This window comes from Mus pahari, chromosome 23 (assembly GCF_900095145.1).
Source record: "Mus pahari chromosome 23, PAHARI_EIJ_v1.1, whole genome shotgun sequence".
Classification (NCBI taxonomy): Eukaryota; Metazoa; Chordata; class Mammalia; order Rodentia; family Muridae; genus Mus; species Mus pahari.
This window is the reverse complement of record NC_034612.1, coordinates 25296115-25315489: the sequence shown is the minus strand read 5'-3', so window position 1 is coordinate 25315489 and position 19375 is coordinate 25296115. Positions and strand designations below refer to the sequence as shown.

The window sequence follows — 19375 nt, the reverse complement described above, 5'->3', positions numbered from 1 at the left end:
AAAAAAAAAAAAAAAAAATCAACTGCAAAAGCACCCGAAATGTTCAATGATAGGAGGAAAAGACACTGTGGTGGTTAGGATTACCTTTCAACATGACAACCTAGAACCAGAAATTCTCATAGGAAGAGTCTCAGTGAGGAACTGCTAACACTGGGTTGGCCCCTAGCCATGTCTATTGGGGATTGTCTTAATTGTCAGAAGTCAGGTGATATGGAAAGACCCAGCCCACCGTGGGTGGCACCATTCCCTAGGCAGAGGATCCTGAACTGTGTAAAAGTAGAGAAATGGAGCTGAACATAAGTAAGCGAGTAGGTGAGCATGCATACATTCATTTCTCTCTGCTCCTGACAGTAGATGTGGTGTGACCGCTGAGATTCCTGCCTTGACTACCCACAAAGATGGACTGTAACCTGAAGTTGCAAGCTAACATAAACCTCTTTCTCCCCCCTAAGTTGCTTTTTCCTCGGGGTATTTTAGTACAACAACAGAAATGAAACCAGAACAGACACTTGACAGTGGCAGGGAAATGACTTCTGAATTGGGTACAGGAGTTAGTGAAACAAGATGCCAATTTGCAGTTGTCTAGATACACACCCATTCTGTTTCCATGCACACCTTCCTGGTCCTTCCCATCTGGCTTGCCCTTTCCCTAGCTTGTCATTCACTAAGACTCAGAATACTAGGCAGGTAGGAATGGTGTACGTCTTTAATGGCTGCACTCAGGAGGCAGAGACAGGTTGATCTCTATGAATCCAAGGCCATCCAGGGCCCTGAGACCCTGTCTCAAAAAACAAAACAGAACTAAAAGCTTCCCTCTAAGAAAAAAAGAAAAAAAAAAAAAAACAGGAAAAAAAGAAAAAAAAAAGAGAAAGAAAAAGAAAAGAAAAGAAAAAAAAAAAAAAAGCTTCCCTCTGGATTGTGCCCTGTTTTGTGCGTCTTCTGCCATCTGTCCCCCACCCCCACCCCCGTCTCTCATTCAGTTCATGTAATTCTGTTTTGTAGTGTTTTCTTTCTCTGCTACCCTAGGTTCTCAGGGGCTCTCTGCCTGGTTGGTCCAGAAAGCGCCTTTTTACCTCCTGGCCCCAGGCAGAGGCAGAGTTAGCTCCCACATGCTCTGGGCAGATTGTGCACAGCAGGATAAGCTCACCTGTAGGCGTGTATTCCCTGAGTGAGGGGTCATTCCTGAGGAGGAGGAAGAGGACACTGGAGATGGCATCTCTGGGGCCAGGATCCCACCGCTGAAGAGGGAGTCAGCCATGGGGCCAAAGCTGGGGGGCTCCAGGTAGTTTGAAGACGTGGGCGTCTGAGGGGGGCGGTAATTGGTGAAGAAATCTGTAATTGGGACACAGAGGATAGCAAATGATATTAAGAACTCAGAAGAGGCCGTAGACACCGTCCCCACACTGGAGAAGTTGGATAGGGACCAGGAGAGGTGGAAGGCTTCTATAAGAGACTGTGAAACAGTTCCTGTCACACTCGGGGGAAGCTGAGCTGGAGATGCACAGGATGGCCCTGGGGGAGATGGTGGGCTCTAGGAGTGTGTGTGAGAACCCCAGGAAGCTGCTCACCCATGGAGCCCCAATGCTAGATCACTTCCCCTCCCTGTGCCTGCTCCCCCTTTTAGCACTGTTGGCATTCTTGAAAGAAGGGGTCACAGAGAGGCCCTGTGAAGGAAAAAGGTGGGGTACAGGGGAGTTGCCCCAGTGTGTCAGGGATGAATCAAGGGTGAACAGGTTCATGAGGTCAGTAGGTCAGGGAGAGGTTAGACTTGCTGAAAGATCAGGAAATTGAAGCTGTATGGAGTGAAGTCTTGGCTGACATTTGGGGGACACAGAATGGGCTCAGAGTTGGGGTGTGAGTGAAAGGGAGCCAGGAACCCTGAAACGTTTATGGAGAGGCGGGTAAGGCAGCCAGATTGTTTAGGGGTGTGAGTTGTGTAAGTTCTGGGCTATTCTGGTTTTGGGAAGCAAGCTGCTCATGGCCTAACCACATCCCGGGCTGGGGCGACACCCGCCTACCCTCTCCCTTCCGGGCACCTTTCTCTGACCCTGGCCAGCCTGTGTTCTGTGCCCAAGGCCTCCTGGGCCAGTCAAAGCAGACCCCAGCACGGTAGCTTCTCGAAGGGTTTGGTGGGCTGCAGCCACCCCCACCCACCCCCAGAATCCCCAGCCAGGAGAGTTGCTCAGACCTTTGTGATATACATCACCTCTCAACACCAAGTTAGTTAGGGAAGGTCACAGGGTCACGGTGTGTATGCCTATGTGGTGTGTGTATTTATGTATATAATATGGTGAGAGTGTATATGGGAGTGCAGCAGGTGTATATATGTATGTGCATGTGTATATCTGTGTGTGCACATATGTGAAAGTGTGCATACATGTGTATACATGTATATGATATGTACATGTATATATACATATATGTGTACATGTAGGCCTCTGAACGTGTGGATGAGCATATGTAGGGTATATGTATGTATGCTGTCATGCGTGTCGATGTGTGCATGCATGTGTGTATGACCATGTGTGTATGCATGCGCATAAAATGTTTGTGTGCTGTGGTGCATATATGTGAATATATGTGTTATGTGTGGCATGTGTGTGTGTGTGTGTATGTGTGTGTATTCATGTGGGTGTTTGTCCTTGGTGATTCTACCTGGCTAGAAGACTAGACAGGCTCTGAGTACCAGTATACAGTGACAAGAAGCTGTCTGCCTCTCTGGTTGTCTGTCCCTCAGACTAAACGAACCGGGCATGCCTACATCTCTCCCAGTATCAGAAGTAGTTTGACACTGTCCTGTGTCCCCATTTTTTACAAAGGATATGGGGAGGGACCAGAAAGGGGTCACCAGCGTTTCATGGTTCTCGGCCCTTGTCAGTAAGTCATTTGAAGCCCAGGATTAGAGCATAGATAGGCCTCTATGTCAGAGCCTCAGACTGATCCCTTACTGTGAGCTGTCCACACCTGATCCCAGCAGCCTCCAGAGACACTCTCCCTCTCCCAGTCCCCCATCAAACACCAGTCCTTCCCTGACCTGGTCCTCACACTGGTCAGCCACAGTCTCTGCCCCTGAACCTGCCCTCCCCCAACCTCCTGCCTCTGTAGAATTTGGTGCCTTCCACAGGGTTTCCAGAAAGACGACAGAGTAGTCCCCTCGTGGCTCAAGGCTCTCCCGCAGCATGGCCAGCTTGAGAGGGTCACTGGAACCACCTGTGCTGGGAGAGCCATGCTTGCCCCTAATCAGCGGCCACCTAGGACTGATTTGGCAAGTTACTGCAAACTCCAACCCAATCACATTTTGCCCAGAGCCTGGGTGGGCACAGCTGAGCTCCTACCTGTGGTAGGGGTCTGTGGGCCAAGAGGGAGCTGCTCTCCTGGGGGACAAGTCTGCTTCCAGGGCACTGCCATCAACACTTCTGCCCCTGGCAGACCCCACCCTCCCAGGGCTATGGCCAGGGAGGTGGGGATGGGGGTGGTTCCTCATTCCCTAGTACCCGTCCCCTAGGCCTCACCTCTTGAATGACAGGCCCAGGACCCTGTAGGGAAGAAGCTGGGAGGGGGAGTGTCCCTCAAATGCCGCTTCTCTCTGGAAGACTCATCTTTTCAGGTTTGGGTAAGATATCCTGATACCCCCCTGAGCCCCAATGTTTAGGGAGCTTTAAAGGCCCCCCGAATAAATCCCCGTGAGAAGCAGCGAGCAAGAAATACACACAGTGCTGGGTGGTGGCGAGCACACTCAGGCAGAGGCTGAGAGGCAGTCGCATGGATCTCTGTGAGTTCCTGGAGTGAGTTCCAGGACAGCCAAGGCTACACAAAGAGATCCTGTCTCAAACAACAACAAACAAACAAACAAACAAACAACAAACCTAAAAACTAAAAAAAAAAAAAATTTAAAAAGAAAGAGAGAGGAGAGAGAGAGAGAGAGAGAGAGAGAGAGAGAGAGAGAGAGAGAGAGAAATGCGTGTAGGCAAGACAACAGCGAGGGGAAGGAAGACCCTATCAGGAAAACAGGAAGCAAGTTGTATTATGACTCACACTTGGAATCCAGACACCCAGGAGACTGAGACAGAAGGATCATGAGTTCAAGACCAGCCCGGACTACACAGTGACTCTATCTCAAGTAAGAAGTGTGTGTGTGCTGGGGTGGGGGGGAGAATGGATGGAGAGTAGGGGAGGGAACGGGAGAAGAGAAGGGAGCGAGCACGCTCTAGGCATGGCGAGACACACGTCTGTCCTCTAGTCCCAGTACTCAGGAGAGAGCGAGAGAATTGCTCTCATAGGCGCACACTGACAGGGTCAGGATATCTGGAAACACCGGGACACATCAGAAACTCAGTAGCCTGAGAAAAGAGGAGTCTGAGAAAACCTGCCACTTTGCAAAATGCTTTAAAAAAAAAAAAAACCCAAACAAAAACAAAAGAAAAAAAAAAACCAAAAAACCAAACCAAAACAAAAAAACCTTGATGCTTCTAAACTGGATGCAGTGGTGCACACCTTTAATCCCGGCACTTGGGAGACAAAGGTGGGCAAACCTCTGTGAGCTTGAGTCTACACAGTGAGTTCCAGAACAACCAGAGCTACATTGTGAGACCCTGTCTCAAAAAGACAGAGACACCTCGAATTCTCTTGACAGTCACAGTGGCTTATGAAGTGCTCGGGATTGAACCCATGGATTCTCCCATACCAGATCATAAAGGATGTGTGTGGTAGAGCACCCACCTAGAATCCCCCAGTGAGGGGCTGGGGGCGTGGCTCAGTGGTAGAGCCCCTGCCTAGAATCCCCCAGTGAGGGNCTGGGGGCGTGGCTCAGTGGTAGAGCCCCTGCCTAGATTCCCCCAGGGAGGGGTTGGGGGCGTGGCTCAGTGGTAGAGCCCCTGCCTAGTAGGCACAGGGCCTTGAGTTCCAGCTAATATATTCTTTCCCCCCACCCCTTCAAGTTAAAGCACCATTCATCTCCCCACTGTCACAAAGCCTTACAATCTCCTAGTTTTTTTTTTTTTTTTTAAAAACCTGACCCTTTCCTTTCAGTCCACCCTGCCTAGGACGGAAGGACCCCTCTCACCCGATATCTCCATGAAGTCATCCAGGCTGGGCTGCAGCGGCGTCAGGTCTGGCTGGATCATGTCAGCATTGCCAACATAAGCTGGAGGCACAGTGGTGAGGTCGGAGGCGGCAGGCTGCGAAGCCGTCTCAGCCCTCACCCCTCGCTTCCCCCAGTCACTCCTCACCATCTTCTGGGGGCAGCTGCAGGGACGAAGGGCTGGGCTGTGTCATGGTGAAGAGCGTGTCGGAGATATCGGACAAGAAGCAATCCAGGTCGAGAAGCTGCCGGCCCCCAGGCTCCTCCTCGGAGCCCCCAAACAGCACAGGCACCACACTGGAGAAGAGCTGTTCGCACCATCGCTCTGGTGGCGGCCACCCACCTTCCACCTGGCGGGACACAGAGGTCACTGTCGTGGTCCTCCGTGTTACCCCTTGCCTGGGGATGAAGTGGTTCCAACCCACCCCGGCTAGAAAGCCTCTCTAAAGGACACCATCTCCCCTTTTCCTGGCGAGTCTGGTTCTCTGTCTGGAAGGCCAAGGTCATCCTATCGGCCTCTAACGACTCCCTGCATGAAGCACAGGGGGGTTTCCAATAGCCTTTCCTGTTCTCTAGGCTACAGTCTGGCTGTTTGTTTGTAGACCAGACTGACCATGCTGGCTTCAATTCACAAAGACCCAGCTGCCTCTGCCTTCCATGTTTTAGGATGGAAAACATGCACCAGTCCAGGCGATGATGGTGGCAGTGGCGGTGGTGGCAGCCCAAGCATGCACATCTTTAATCCCAGCACTCAGGAGGCAGAGGCGGGCAGATCTCTGAGTTTGAGGTCAGCCTGGTCCACAGAGTGAGTTCTAGGACAGCCAGGGCTACGCAGGGCTCAGGAAGGAAAACGATACCCCCCCCCCAAAAAAAAAAAAACGGAAAAAAAATTTGAAAAAAGCACCATCACATCTGGCTGGCTTTAATTTTTTGAGGTAGGGTTTCATGTAGCCCAGGCTGGCCCGGACTCTCTGTGTAGTAGAGGATACCCATGATCCTACTACCTCTACCTCCTTAGTGGCAGCACTGCTTTATCTGCACCATCAAGCCAAGGCAGTTGTTTTAGTTCTTGAAGACAGCCTCAAACTTCCTGAGCTGACTGTAAATTTGAAATCAGCAGATGCCTGGCTTTCTATCTGAGCTCTTCTGAGACGTCTGTCCTCTGTCTGAGCTCTTCTGAGATGTCCGTCTGTCCTCTGTACCTTCTCCCCCTAGGTCTCCCACTACCTGCTTGCTTTTCTTAAGACAAGGAGGTCTCTACAGCCCACACTGGCATTGGAGTTCTTATTTAATGCAGGCTGGCCTGGAACTCACTGCCATCCTCCTGCCTCACAACTGGATCTTCTCCAAAGGAGAAAGTTGCAGGCTTACCCACATGCAACTTAGAGACTACTCCTCTTTTTCTCACATCCCAGTCACCTTGTCCAGACCCCGCCATCGGTCAGCCAGGCAGACATTTTCCATTCTCCGGCTTCCATGTTCCTAGGTGCCCTTCCCGGCTAGACTTACTGATCACTCACCTGCTTGGGAGCCAGGAAATCCCCTTCCCTGCTGGGCTTACGGAGCTATGGAGACACAAAGTTATACACTGGATCCTCTGTCCCCAGAGTCATTCCCCCCACCATCCACTCACATCCATTGGTGCTATTTCCCCAGGCCCCGCCCTTTTCCACCGGTGGTGGTGGTGGCTGGGGAAACCCTGTGCAGCTACTAGGCTGGGACTAACGAGGGTGGCTCAAAGGTATGGGTTAGGATCAGGTCGTGTGATCCCCTCCAGGGCTCTTAAGTCCCAAGGTCTCCGGGTGCCAGTGCCACTGACCCGCTTCTTGTAGTAGATTCTCCACTTGTGGTATTCGCGCATCACCACCTCGATGCGCCGCTTCCAGTAATTACCCTCCAGGACAACAGCCTGGGGAAGGGCAGGTGTCGGGGCTCAAATGCGAAGGGTGACACCCCAGATGGCCAATCTCCCCAAATCCCATCTCACACCCAATCCCCACGGCAGGAGGGAACCTCGGGGTGGATAAGCGGATGCGGGCAGCCCATTCCCCAGCTACCTCAGGTTTCCGGTGCTCATCTGCCTCAGACCCCTGCAGAGGGGTCACGAAGCCACACACTGGGCTCTTCCTCCGCTGCACATCTGAGGGAAGAAGGCCAGGTCAGAGGCACCCTTACCTCTCATCCTCCATCCAGCGAGACTAGAAGTCGATGCCTGCCTGACTCTTTTGTTCAGACTTTGGTCCTTTGGGGTCATTAGGTAGCTAAAGATGACCTTGAGCCACTGGTTTTTCTGCCTCAACCTCCCAAGAGCTCCACCATGTCCATTTTAGGCAGTGATTGTGAAGGAACCCAGAGCTTCCTGCATGCTAGAAACACTACCTACTGAGCCACCTCTCCCTTTCCTCCCTGCCTCCTCCTATCTCTCGCTACAAGCTCTACTACTGAATCCCCACCTCAATCTCTCACACTGGGAGAGTCCAGGCACGCCACCACTGAGCCACAGTGGATGGTTCTGAGGAAGCCTCGTGAACATTACATGAGTGTTCTGCTGCATATACATCCACAGGCCAGAGGAGGGCAGCAGATCCCCTTATAGGTGGTTGTGAGCCACCATGTGGTTGCTGGGAATTGAATTAAGAGCAGTCAGTGCTTTTAACCACTGAGCCATCTCACCAGCCCTGTAAATTAGTTTTTATTTTGACACAGATTCTTACTATTATAGTCCGGGCTAGCCTGGACCCACTATGTAGCCTAGGCCTTCCAACTTTGTTTATTTATTAAATAAATAAATAAATAAATAAATGTGTGCTGTCTGCACATCTACACACCAGATCCCATTATAGACGGTTATGAACTGCCATGTGGGTGCTGAGAATTGAACTCAGGACCTCTGGAAGAGCAACCAGTGCTCTTAACCACTGAGCCATCTCAAACCTCCCACCTTGCTTTAGCTCCGGGCTCTTTCCTGATGCCCACAGTTTTCCTCTTCCTTTGGTTGCGCTAAGGAACGGACATCCTGTCCTCCTCACGCTCCGGTTCTGCAGGTGTCACGTGTGTCCACCCCTCCCGCCCCATCTTCAGCGCGCTGGGATCTCAGTATCTCCACAGAAGGCCCAGCTCCATCCCTTTACCCCCACCCTGTAAAGCACCCACCTCCTCCACAAACCCCAGGAGCTCCTTCCTTGATCTGTCTCCTGACTGCTCTGTGCTGCTCCCTGGATAGCAAATATTCCAAAACTTGCAAAACTTCCTTCCCAGCTCTCAGCGTTCCACGTCCAACCAGGTCAACTCAACAGGGTCCGTGACAGCTCATCCGCTGTCCCCTCCTCTCTATCCTTCCTTGCGCATCCCCTAGCTGAATCATTCCTAGCATGGACCTCCCGCACTCAAGCCTGAACTTACGCAGCTGTTCACCATTTCTGCTGCTACCGCTCTAAAACACTCCATAGCTCCCTACAGCCTCCAGGGTCAGAAGTACACCCCTCAGACTCCGTTTGGTTTCCAAATTCCTCCTCGCCTGGCTGGCTGGCTTCCTATCGCCATCATGTGTCCTACCCTGAAGCCATAGCCTACACTCTTTCTTATATGTTTGGTTTATAAAACAGGTCCTAATATAGTCCCAGACGGCCTTGAACTTGTGATCTTCCTGCCTTAGCTTCTTAAATGCTACTCCAGGCATGAGCCATGCCACAAGGCTCTTCTCTAGAAGACACAAACACCTTCTACCGAAAACACCTTCCTCCAATTCTTACTGTGATTTCCTCCCACACTACACACTGTCAGTTACTTCGCTTCAGGGTCTATTGATTCAACAGACCTTCGTCACAGACCGTGCTGGGTGCTATGTAGTTCAGTGGTAGAGCCCCTGCCTAGAATTCCCCCAGGGAGGGGCTGGGGGCGTGGCTCAGTGGTAGAGCCCCTGCCTAGAATCCCCCAGGGAGGGGCTGGGGGCGTGGCTCAGTGGTAGAGCCCCTGCCTAGAATCCCCCAGTGAGGGGCTGGGGGCGTGGCTCAGTGGCAGAGCCCCTGCCTAGAATCCCCCAGTGAGGGGCTGAGGGCGTGGCTCAGTGGGAGAGCCCCTGCCTAGAATCCCCCAGCGAGGGGCTGAGGGCGTGGCTCAGTGGTATAGAATATGGCTAGTGTATGTGAGGCTCTGGGTTCTGGCCTCAGTATCACAAACAAAGAGAGAAAAGGAGGGAGGAAGAAAAGAGAAGAGGAGCTGGAGGAAGGGGGAGGGAGGGAAAGGTGTAGGGGACGACTAGAAACTTCATGTCAGTGAGATAGCACCTGTCTACACTTTCAGCACTTGGGAAATGGAGGCAGGAAGGTGACACGAAGCTTAAGTTAGTTTGGGCTACCTAAGATCCAACAAAGAAGAAAGGGAGGTGGAGGGGAAGAAGAGAAGACAGAGGGACGGACTTGTGTGTATGTAGATCAGTAGGGTCCTAGAGTAGGGAAGGTTCCAGAGCATCTCTCTCCTGATTTCCCAAATATGGACATAATCACCAGGAAAGATTATACACACCCAGGAACGAGGGCCCTGCCTGTCTCCTCCCCCCCCCCCCCCGCTCAGGGACCCTGTGCTCTGCCTGTGACAGGTTTTATTTAACACCAACCATATCTTCTGTGCATTTGCTCTGCCACCCCGCTCTGCCCCCAGCCCCTCCCTGGGGGGATTCCAGGTTGGTGCTCCTTCCTCCACTGGCCGCCATTCACTACCTAACCCTTTGCACCTTTGCAGGGGCCCATACTGGGATGAGAGGATCAGGGATAAATCGGGGCTGCTCAAAGGAGGAGAGATAAGGAAAACAAACATGGGATAGATAAAGCCAAGTGGAAAGTCCCTCCTGCCCAGGGAGAGGGGCAAAGTGCCTTGGCAGCTCTGAGGAGAAACCAAGAGGCTTTGGGAGTGTGGGAGAGCAGTGGAGCCGGCAGGGAAGGACAAGGCAAGCCACAATGAACTTAGGGAACTGCAGCGGAGCAGTAGCGCCCCCTGCTGGGTAATATGAGGATGATACTTTCTGCTGGGGGGGGGGGGTGAGCCAGGCTTTCTCCGCAGGTGTGTGTGTGTCTGCCTGCCTGCCTGCCTGCCTGCCTGTCTGCCGTCTGTCTGTCTGTCTCCAACTAGGGATTGAACCTAGAGCTACCACTGAGCTACATCCACAGTTTTACCACCATTATGATGAGTTAAATTTTATGACCATTATTCATTTTGTGTGGGAGGGAAAGAGAAGCACATGTGTGCCATGGCACACATGTGGAGGTCAGAACTTTCTAGAGTTGGTTCTCGCCTTCCACCTTCATATCAGTCAGTGAACCAAATTCTGGCCATCAGTCCATCAGTCTTAGTGGAAAACGCCTCTATCCACCAAGCCATCTTGCCTGCCATCATGGAACTCACTATGTAGACCAGGCTGGCCTCAAACTCGAAGATCTGCCTATCTTTGCTTCCTGAGCATTGGGAGTAAGAGTGTGCACCACCTTTGCTGGGGCCCACAATCAGCTATTTAAATATTTAAAATATTTTAAAGGTTCATTTATTTGAGTGTTTTCCATTTGGTGTGTGTGTGTGTGTGCCTGGTACCTGTGGAGGTCAGAAGAGGGCATCAGGTCCTTTGAAAATGGAGTTGTAGGTGGTTGGGAGCCACAGCACGGATGTTAGGAACCAAACCCAGGTCCTCTATAGGAGCAACAAGTGCTCTTAACCACTGAGCCATCTCTCCAGTTCCCAGAAAAAGTTGGGGGAAGTCATGCCCACTTGGCTTTCTAGCTTCCTAATTTTTCAAATTTATTTATTTATTTACCTACTGGTTTATTAATTGATTATTGTGCTGAATATTGAACCCGGGACCTCCTGCATGCTCTGCAAATGTGATACTGCTAAGTCACACCGCTAACCCCTCCCTGGGGGATTCTAGGCTGGCACTCCATCAATGAGCTACATCACTTGCTCACATTATAGTCTTTATTTTGAGATAGAGTCTCAATAGGCTACACAGGCTGGCTTTGAATTCCAGACCTTTCTTCAGCCTGAGGAAGTTGGCGTCTACACCATCACAGCAGGCTTTGTTCTAAGACAAGAACATATTTCCACTCTGATCATAATGACGACAAGCAGTCCCAGCCTCCCCATCTCCAAGGAGCCGTCGAAGCGACACACACATGCACAGCCGTCGAAGTGACACACACATGCACAGCGGTCGAAGCGACACACACATGCACAGCCGTCNAAGCGACACACACATGCACAGCGGTCGAAGCGACACACACTCGCACAGCCGTCGAAGCGACACACACATGCACAGCGGTCGAAGCGACACACACACACGCACAGCGGTCGAAGCGACACACACTCGCACAGCCGTCGAAGCGACACACACATGCACAGCGGTCGAAGCGACACACACACGCACAGCAGTCGAAGCGACACACACATGCACAGCCGTCGCAGCGACACACATATGCACAGACGTACCTGAGAACTAAGCAGTAAAAGAAAAACTTGGGAAAGCCTAACATTGTGACACCTGCCTTTAATCCCAGCACTTGGGAGGCAGAGGCAGGCCCACCTCTGTGAGTTTGGGGCCAGCCTGGTCTACATAGCAAGTTTCAGGACAGTCAAAGATACATAGTTAAAAGCCTGTCACAAAAGAAGGGGAGGAGAAAGAAAGCAAGCTCACAGTCTGGTGATTGCTGTGCCTATGCTAAGGAGGTAGAGAAAGATCAGGAGTTACATACTGAATTCAGCTCTTACCTGGGCTATATGAGACACTGCTTTGAAAGAAAGGGAGGAAGAAAGAGAGGGAGGAGATGGTGCCATCAGTACAAACTCTGGAAGCATTAGGGCCCATGCTCACCGCTCACAATTTAGGTTAAAAAAAAAAAAGGTGGGTGCATGCTTGTCCCCCTTCCCCCTCCCCCAGGGTCAGAGGAAAACCATGAGGGGAGAGCAAGAAGCCACCATGGGTTAGATGAGTCATGAAAACGTGGCCCTGAGGGCTGGCCAATTGGAGTTCAGAGCAGCCCAGATGAAACACAGAAAGTAATAACTCAGGGTTATCAATAGAACAGTAAAGCATTAATAGCATAGAGGGCAGATAACTGCTCAGCTCTAGTGCTGAGTAAGGCTTATTGTAAATATAAAGGTTATATATATATATAACTGTATGTGTATATTTTATCCAGGAACTACGTGGGCAAAGGCAGGGTAGAGATCTTGGATTGGGATTAAATATTTCAACAATATTCCGGCTTCCTAATTTGCCTAGAGCCTGTCAGATAACTTCTCGGAGACCCAGAGAAGCCATGCAAAAGGATGGGTAGTTCTTGTGTGCCTCAGTTGGGGGGGGGGTCTAGGCAAGTGCTCTCTGGTTGAGCTACACCCCCACTGGCTGTGGGTCCTTCCCTGGGCGATGCTGGGCTGGGCAAGTGACACAGCTGGACAGCTGAAAGTGGGAGGGTGAAACCTCTCCCTGAGGACATGTTCTCACACCCCCACCTTCTTGTCAGATAGGATTTCACTTAGTCCAGGCTGGCCCAGAACTTGCTACAGCAGGACAGATGAAGGATGTCCCTCTGCCTCTGCTTGCCAAGCTTGAAGCTGGCCTGTCCGGTGTTTGCAAGCTGCCCTTGCCACTCCCAATGCTCCTTCTATGATCTCCGTAGGATCTCACCATGTAGACCTGGCTGGTCTGACACTCACTCACTATGCTGACAAAGCTGGCCTCAAACTCACAAAGATCCTCCTGCCTCTGCCTGTAGACTCCGTCATCACCCCTGGCCTCTTTTGAGTCTTAAATAAGGTTTTAATTTATTCAAGTGTCGGTCACATGGATCAATAGAAGCTACAGTGTAACAGTTCTAAGATGCTTGGATGGGATTCAGCCAGTAAAAAGAAAGGTAGATGTATTCTTCCAGAGCTGTGTTTCCGGCTCAACACAACCTTTGGTCTTACTGCCTTGCCACAGAGGGGCTGTCCCCAAATACATGACTGTAACTTCTTCTTGTCAGATCATTCACAAAACCTCAATTCAATGCTAGGTTCTCTGTGGTGGTTTGAATAGATATGGGCCCCATAGAGTCAGGTGTTTGCATGCTTGGCCCACAGGGAGGGGTAATATTAGGAGATGTGGCCTTGCTGAAGTAGGCGTGGCCTTGTTAGAGGAAGTGTGTCACCTGCCTGAATGCTGCCTTGCTTCTCGACATGATGACAATGGACTAAACCTCTAAAACTGTAAGTCAGCGCCAATGAAATGTTTTCCTTTATAAGAGTTGCCCTAGGGCGAGGGAGATGGCTCACCAGTTAAGAACATTAGCTGCTGCCAGGCGTGGTGGCGCACGCCTTTAATCCCAGCACTTGGGAGGCAGAGGCAGGTGAATTTCTGAGTTCGAGGCCAGCCTGGTCTACAGAGTGCGTTCCAGGACATCCAGGACTGCACAGAGAAACCCTGTCTCGAAAAAAACCAAAAGGAAAACAAAAACAAAAACAAAACAAAAACAAAACAAAACAAAAAAAACTTTAGCTGCCCTTCCGGAGGATTCAGGTGCAACACTCCCATTACCCACTGGGCAGCGCAAGTGATGCCAGTTCCAGGGGATCCACATCCTCATACATACATAAGGGTCAAACACCAATGCACATAAAATAAAAATAAATAATAAAAAAAGTATTGCCTTAGTCATGGTGTCTCTTCACAGCAATCAAAACCCTAAGATAGCCACTTACATCTGTTTTTATCACACCAGCCATAAGAAGTTAGGAATATTGGCTTCATTGGATAGATAGGAAAGCAGGTTCAAAGAGATTAGGCAACTTGCTTGAAATCACACAGCTAGTAAGATGCAGAGAGGAAGAACCCATCTGAACAACTTTGAGTCCAGCGTCTTTTTCAACATGGCTTGATGGACTTCTGCCTAAATCCCAGCAGGTCCCTATGGGTGTGTTCACTGAAAGACTGACGGTGCTGGGTAGTGGTGGTGCAAGCCTTTAATTCCAGCGCTCAGGAGGCAGAGGGAGGGGGATCTCTGTGTTCAAGGCCAGCCTGGTCTATGGAGGAGCTCTGGGCTATACAGAGAAAGGCTGATGGTGAGCCACACAGAATTTTCCTCACTTACCAAGCGTTGTAATTGGACTAGCATGGTATGTAAATGCCCCACACCCTTTGTATGGTACTGGAGTTGGAACCAAGGGGCTTGAATATGCTTAGTAAGTGTGTTACTGCTGATCTGTATCCAGCAGCCGTCACTCCTTGGTGGATTCTAGGCAGACACTTTTCCACTGGATGATTCCCCACCTCACCCAGGATTCTGGGCAGGTGTTCTCCTAACTGAGTAATACCCAGCCCATGACGGGGGACTCTGGGCAGGTGTTCTACCCCTGAGCCACATTTCTGGCCCTAACTGACTTCTTTTTACCAGAGCATTCCAAGTAGATTACTCAATGAAAGGACTGCTGACCAGATCTTGACCCAGCACCCACAGCGCGGCCTCCTTCAGAGCTTTCAAGGTGCCCTTTGCCGTATCTTCTCTCACAGTTGGAAGTGACCTTTGGTACATACTCCGCAAGACCCTCTGAAGGCCGGAAGCTGTTCAAGGGTCCTCGTGCAGCTCGCTCTCCCCCACAAGGCTGGCACCGCGCGCCCTGCGGGCGGGCGCTGGCTCTCGGCTCCATGGGTGCAGCCCTCCCGCTAGACGGAGCCCTCCCAAACCCAAGAGATCCACAGCACCCACTCACACTGAATGTACCAGGCTCTCCAGATGGCGTTGTTCAGCCGGATCTTGTCCCGGCATAGCAACTTGAGGCCTTTGAAGTTCTTCCACTTGGGAGAGACCAGCTTGCCACTGTTAGACAGAGCAAGCAGAAAGAATATCAGGGTGGGGCTGGAAAAGATGATGGGAGGATTTGCACAGTAGCCTGCTGTGATGGCTACAATTCCTCTGCGGTCCTCAAACCCCGTCTATTATCTAACAGTCTAAAATCCCCATCCTGAAGTCAAACCTTATTAACAACCATCCAGAGCCCACGCTTTGTCCATGGTCCATCTCCTCCCATCCAAAGGCAGGTACTTGTTATCCACTGTCTCCAGATTAACACTGTCCATTGGCCTTAAAGGCAACAGTTTTCACATCCAGTATGGTGTGTGTGTGTGTGTGTGTGTGTGTGTGTGTGTGTGTAGAAGAAGAAAGAGTTTCTCCCCTCTTGTTTTTAAAGATTTATTTATTTTTGTGTGCACTGGTGTCTCTGCCTGTCTCTGTGTGTGTTAGATCCCCTGGAACTGGAGTTACAGACAGTTGTGAGCTGCCATGTGGGTTCTAGGAATTGAGCTCAGCTAGCGTTCTTCCTTCCGCTGAGCCATCTGTCAAGCCCGAGAGTTTCAATAGGTAGCCCAGGATGGCATGGAATTAGACATCACACTGTCTTGTCCTGGTCAGAGAGGCTCTAGACCTCTGTCCTATAAGCAGCGAGTGGGTGCAGAGGGGTGAGGGGGAGATGGTTTCTACAGTGCTGTAGACACTGTTTGGGTGGCCATGCTCCGAAATAACCCCTCAGTCACGAACCCGTAGCAACCCTGCACTCACTGGATCAAAAGACCAAAAGAAAGCATGAGGGCCAGCTAGATGGCTTAGCAAGTAAAGGTGCTTGCTGCCAAGCCTCATGACCTGAGTTTGATCCCTATGACCACGCTATAGAGCCCACAAATTGTTCTCTGACCACCACACCAGGGCATGCACTGCAACCCTGCACACAACATACACACATGCGGGCACGCACACACACACACACACACACACTAAATAAATGCTATTTTTAAATGTAAGATATGATGCCAAGTAATGGTGGAACATGCTTTTAATCCCAGCATTCAGGAGGCAGAGACAGGCAGATCTCTGAGTTTGAAGCCAGCCTGGTCCACAGAGTGAGTTCCAGGACAGCCAGGGCTACACAAAGACCGACACCACTACCACCCCCCCCCCCCGCTCCCCGTACCAAGTAAGACATGAAAGTAAAAGAGAATTATGAAGAGGAAGGAGATGAGCTGACTTGAGAGAAGAAAGTGTACTCCAAATTCCTTATATACATGCATAAAAATGCCATAATGAAATGCTCCCTTGTATAACTAACATATGCTAATAAAGACTTTACATACCCCAGAAATCCTTCTGCCTCAGCATCTTCAATACTATGATTATAGGAGATATCACTATGCAAGGCCCTCACATATTTCTTTTGTCTTGGGGGGGGAGTGTCTTCTATTTTTTAAAGATTTATTTACTTAATGTGTATGTGTATCTGCATGTACACTTATATGCTAGAAGTGGGCATCAGATCTCATTACAGATGGTTATGAGTCACCATGTGGATGTGAGCAATTGAACTCAGGACCTCTGGAAGATCAGTCAGTGTTTTTTTTTTTTTTTTTTTTTTTTAAAGATTTATTTATTTATTACAGGTAAGTACACTGTAGCTGTCTTCAGACACTCCAGAAGAGGGNGTCAGATCTTGTTACGGATGGTTATGAGCCACCATGTGGTTGCTGGGATTTGAACTCCGGACCTTGGGAAGAGCAGTCGGGTGCTCTTACCCACTGAGCCATCTCACCAGCCCCCTCAGTCAGTGTTCTTAACCACTGAGACACCTCTCTATTCCAACAGAGAATCTGTTGATAGCAGATCTTCAGATAGCAGAATGAGCCTTCAGTGTGTCATCTCAGGCTCAATATGTAGCCAAGGCTGGCCTTGAGCTCCCACTTCTCCTGCCTCTGCCTCCAGAATGCTGGAAGTTACAGGCATGCACTAGCATGCCCACTCTCTCATGCCCAACTCTTACACCTTTTAAACTTTATTTATTTGTTTGTTTGAGACAGGGTTTCTCTTATACCTTTTTTTTTTTTAGATTTATTTATTTATTATATGTAAGTACACTGTAGCCATCTTCAGACACTCCAGAAGAGGGCATCAGATCTTGTTACGGGTGGTTGTGAGTCACCATGTGGTTGCTGGGATTTGAACTCCGGACCTTCGGAAGAGCAGTCGGGTGCTCTTACTCACTGAGCCATCTCACCAGCCCCACCTTTTTTTTAAATAAAAGATTTTGTTTATTTTTATGTGTATGAGTGCCCATCTGTACCACATGAATGCCTGGTGGCTCCAGCAACAAAAGAGGGCATCGGACCCCCTAGAACTGGAGTTACTGATGACTGTGAGCTGCCATGTGGGTGCTGGGAAGCAAGCCTGGGTCCTGCAAGAGCAGCCAGTGCTCTTAATCGATCCAAACCATGTCTCTAGCTCCCAACGTTCATTTCTTAAAGATAGGATGATGATCTGCCTCTCTGCGAGTCACAGAGGGAAAGAGATACCTCCAAAGGTGTGGAAAGCCTTTTGGGGTACTGCTTGGCAGGAGTCTGACATTGGCTAAGGACAAAGAAGTGGGCCTCAGACAGGAGTCTGACATTGGCCTAGGACAAGGAAGTAAGCTCAGGCAGGAATCTGACATTAGGGCAAGATACAGAATCCGCAAGAATCTTAACTTTAGGCTGTGTTAGGGAAGTAATTAATATGGTATAAAAAGTGGGTTGGAAAATAAAAATAAATAAAATAAAATAAAATAAAAATTTGCCTTCAGTCTCAGAATTGACTGGGTTCACGCTACATGTTGTCTAACTGTCTTTTTTCTTTTTAATCCTCACTCCCGCGCTGGAGAACCTGTTGACTGACTGAGCAGGCTTGGTCACAAAGGGATACGGAAAGTCTTAGAGCATCTTGCTGGGTGACTCAGGCTGTTTTGGAACTCATTATGTAGATCAGGCTGGCCTTGAACTCAGAGATCTGTCTGCCTCTGCCTCCTGAGTGCTGGGATTAAAGGCAGGTGCCATTGCCTCCTGGCTAGAAATAGAATCTTAACCAGCGAGCACATGGTGTGCAGGTGGTATGCATAAGCAATGGCTTCAACTCTCAAGGTTCCTCTGAGAACAGGCCAAGTTATCAGTACCTGGAAGCTGGCCCAAGAGGCCAAGATGAAGACGACCAAGGTCTTGGACACCTTCCTGTCTCATCTTTAGTCCTTCTGACCTTCCTTCCTCATGGTCTACAAACCAATCTTGCCTCCAAGTCATTCCGGCCTATCTTCAAACTCCTCACTCGTAGCTTCAAAGGTTTAGCCATCCAAAAACCCAGGCTGGGGCTGGGGGCGTGGCTCTGCCAACAAAGCACTTTCTATAATCCCCCAGTGAGGGGCTGGAAATGTGGCTCAGTGGAAGCTTTCCCAGGAACTGGACAAGACCTGGATTCCATCCTCAACACTGTATAGACACATACACACACACACACACACACACACACACACACACACACATACACACAGGAAGGCCTGTCCTTGGGGTAGCTCCCCCTGAGTGAGGGGTGAGGGTAAGGGGTGAGCATCCAAGTCCTCCTCCTTTTCCTGCACTACCTTGAGTGCATGGGTCATTGGCTCTCCTCTCCTTTCTCGTCTCCAAGCTCCAGTATTTGCTTTGAGCTAATGGTGGCTGCCAGGGTGTGGGGACATGGGGTGGCAGGGGCTGCCACCTCAGGAGACAACAGGCTTCATTACCCAAATAGGCCACCCTAGCCTGATGGCTGGCCCCCTACCTCCCATAGCTAGATAAATACCATCTGTCCAAGAAGGAAACATGACTGGGTTGTGGATGCTAATCCTTCCTGGGCCAGCTCCTGTTGTCGTATAGAGTAAATGGGGGACGCTCCTAAGTTTGTGACCTCTGTCTGTATCCCAGCAACCATTAGGTTCTGTTCCCCCGGGGTCCTACCCCAGCCTTCTGCTGTCCCTCCTCCAACTCCCTCAGAGGGTTGGTAGCCCAGGATGAGGGAGATGAGCTAGTGACAATAACCAAGTCCAGAGGAAAGGATTTGGTTGAATGCGTGTGAGAGAAAAGTCTGGTTTGGTGTGAAAAGTCTAGGGCCAAGGTTCAAAAGCCGTGTGCAACGGGGTGAACCAGAAAAACCTCAGAAGTGGGAGAGAGGGAGGATAGGAGATGCATACACGCTGGGTGAGACCGGAGGACAAACTCAAATGCGGTTCCTCAAATGCATCTGCCTCCGTTTTTTTGAGACCGAGTCTCTCATTGGCCTGGACCTCACCAACCAAGTAAGCTAGGCTGTTTAGCTGTCGGGCTACTGGGATCACAAGCACACACCAGCAAGCCAGACTCTCTTGGTTTTTTTCCTGTCAGGTCTGGGGCTTGAACTCAGATCCCTTGTAAGCTTGTAAGACAACTTTACCCCAAGTCCCTCTTTTTTTTTT

The 19375-nt window shown here is 50.2% G+C and overlaps 1 protein-coding gene across 8 annotated transcripts in view; it reads right to left on the bottom strand.

Annotated features, from left to right (window-relative positions):
• Positions 1–19375, bottom strand: part of Mlxipl (MLX interacting protein like) — a 49428-nt gene that overhangs the window by 8473 nt on the left and 21580 nt on the right. For 7 of the 8 annotated variants that reach the window (XM_029533768.1, XM_029533763.1, XM_021186969.2 and 4 more), the window contains exons 2-8: positions 14813–14919; positions 7138–7220; positions 6900–6989; positions 6601–6645; positions 5229–5430; positions 5063–5143; positions 1148–1332 (exon numbers count right to left, since the gene is read on the bottom strand). In XM_029533768.1, the coding sequence (XP_029389628.1) occupies positions 1148–1332; positions 5063–5143; positions 5229–5430; positions 6601–6645; positions 6900–6941 (555 nt within the window). In that variant the 5' untranslated portion in view covers positions 6942–6989; positions 7138–7220; positions 14813–14919. The remainder of the gene's footprint in view (positions 1–1147; positions 1333–5062; positions 5144–5228; positions 5431–6600; positions 6646–6899; positions 6990–7137; positions 7221–14812; positions 14920–19375) is intronic. The other variant, XM_029533766.1, reaches the window with a different exon arrangement.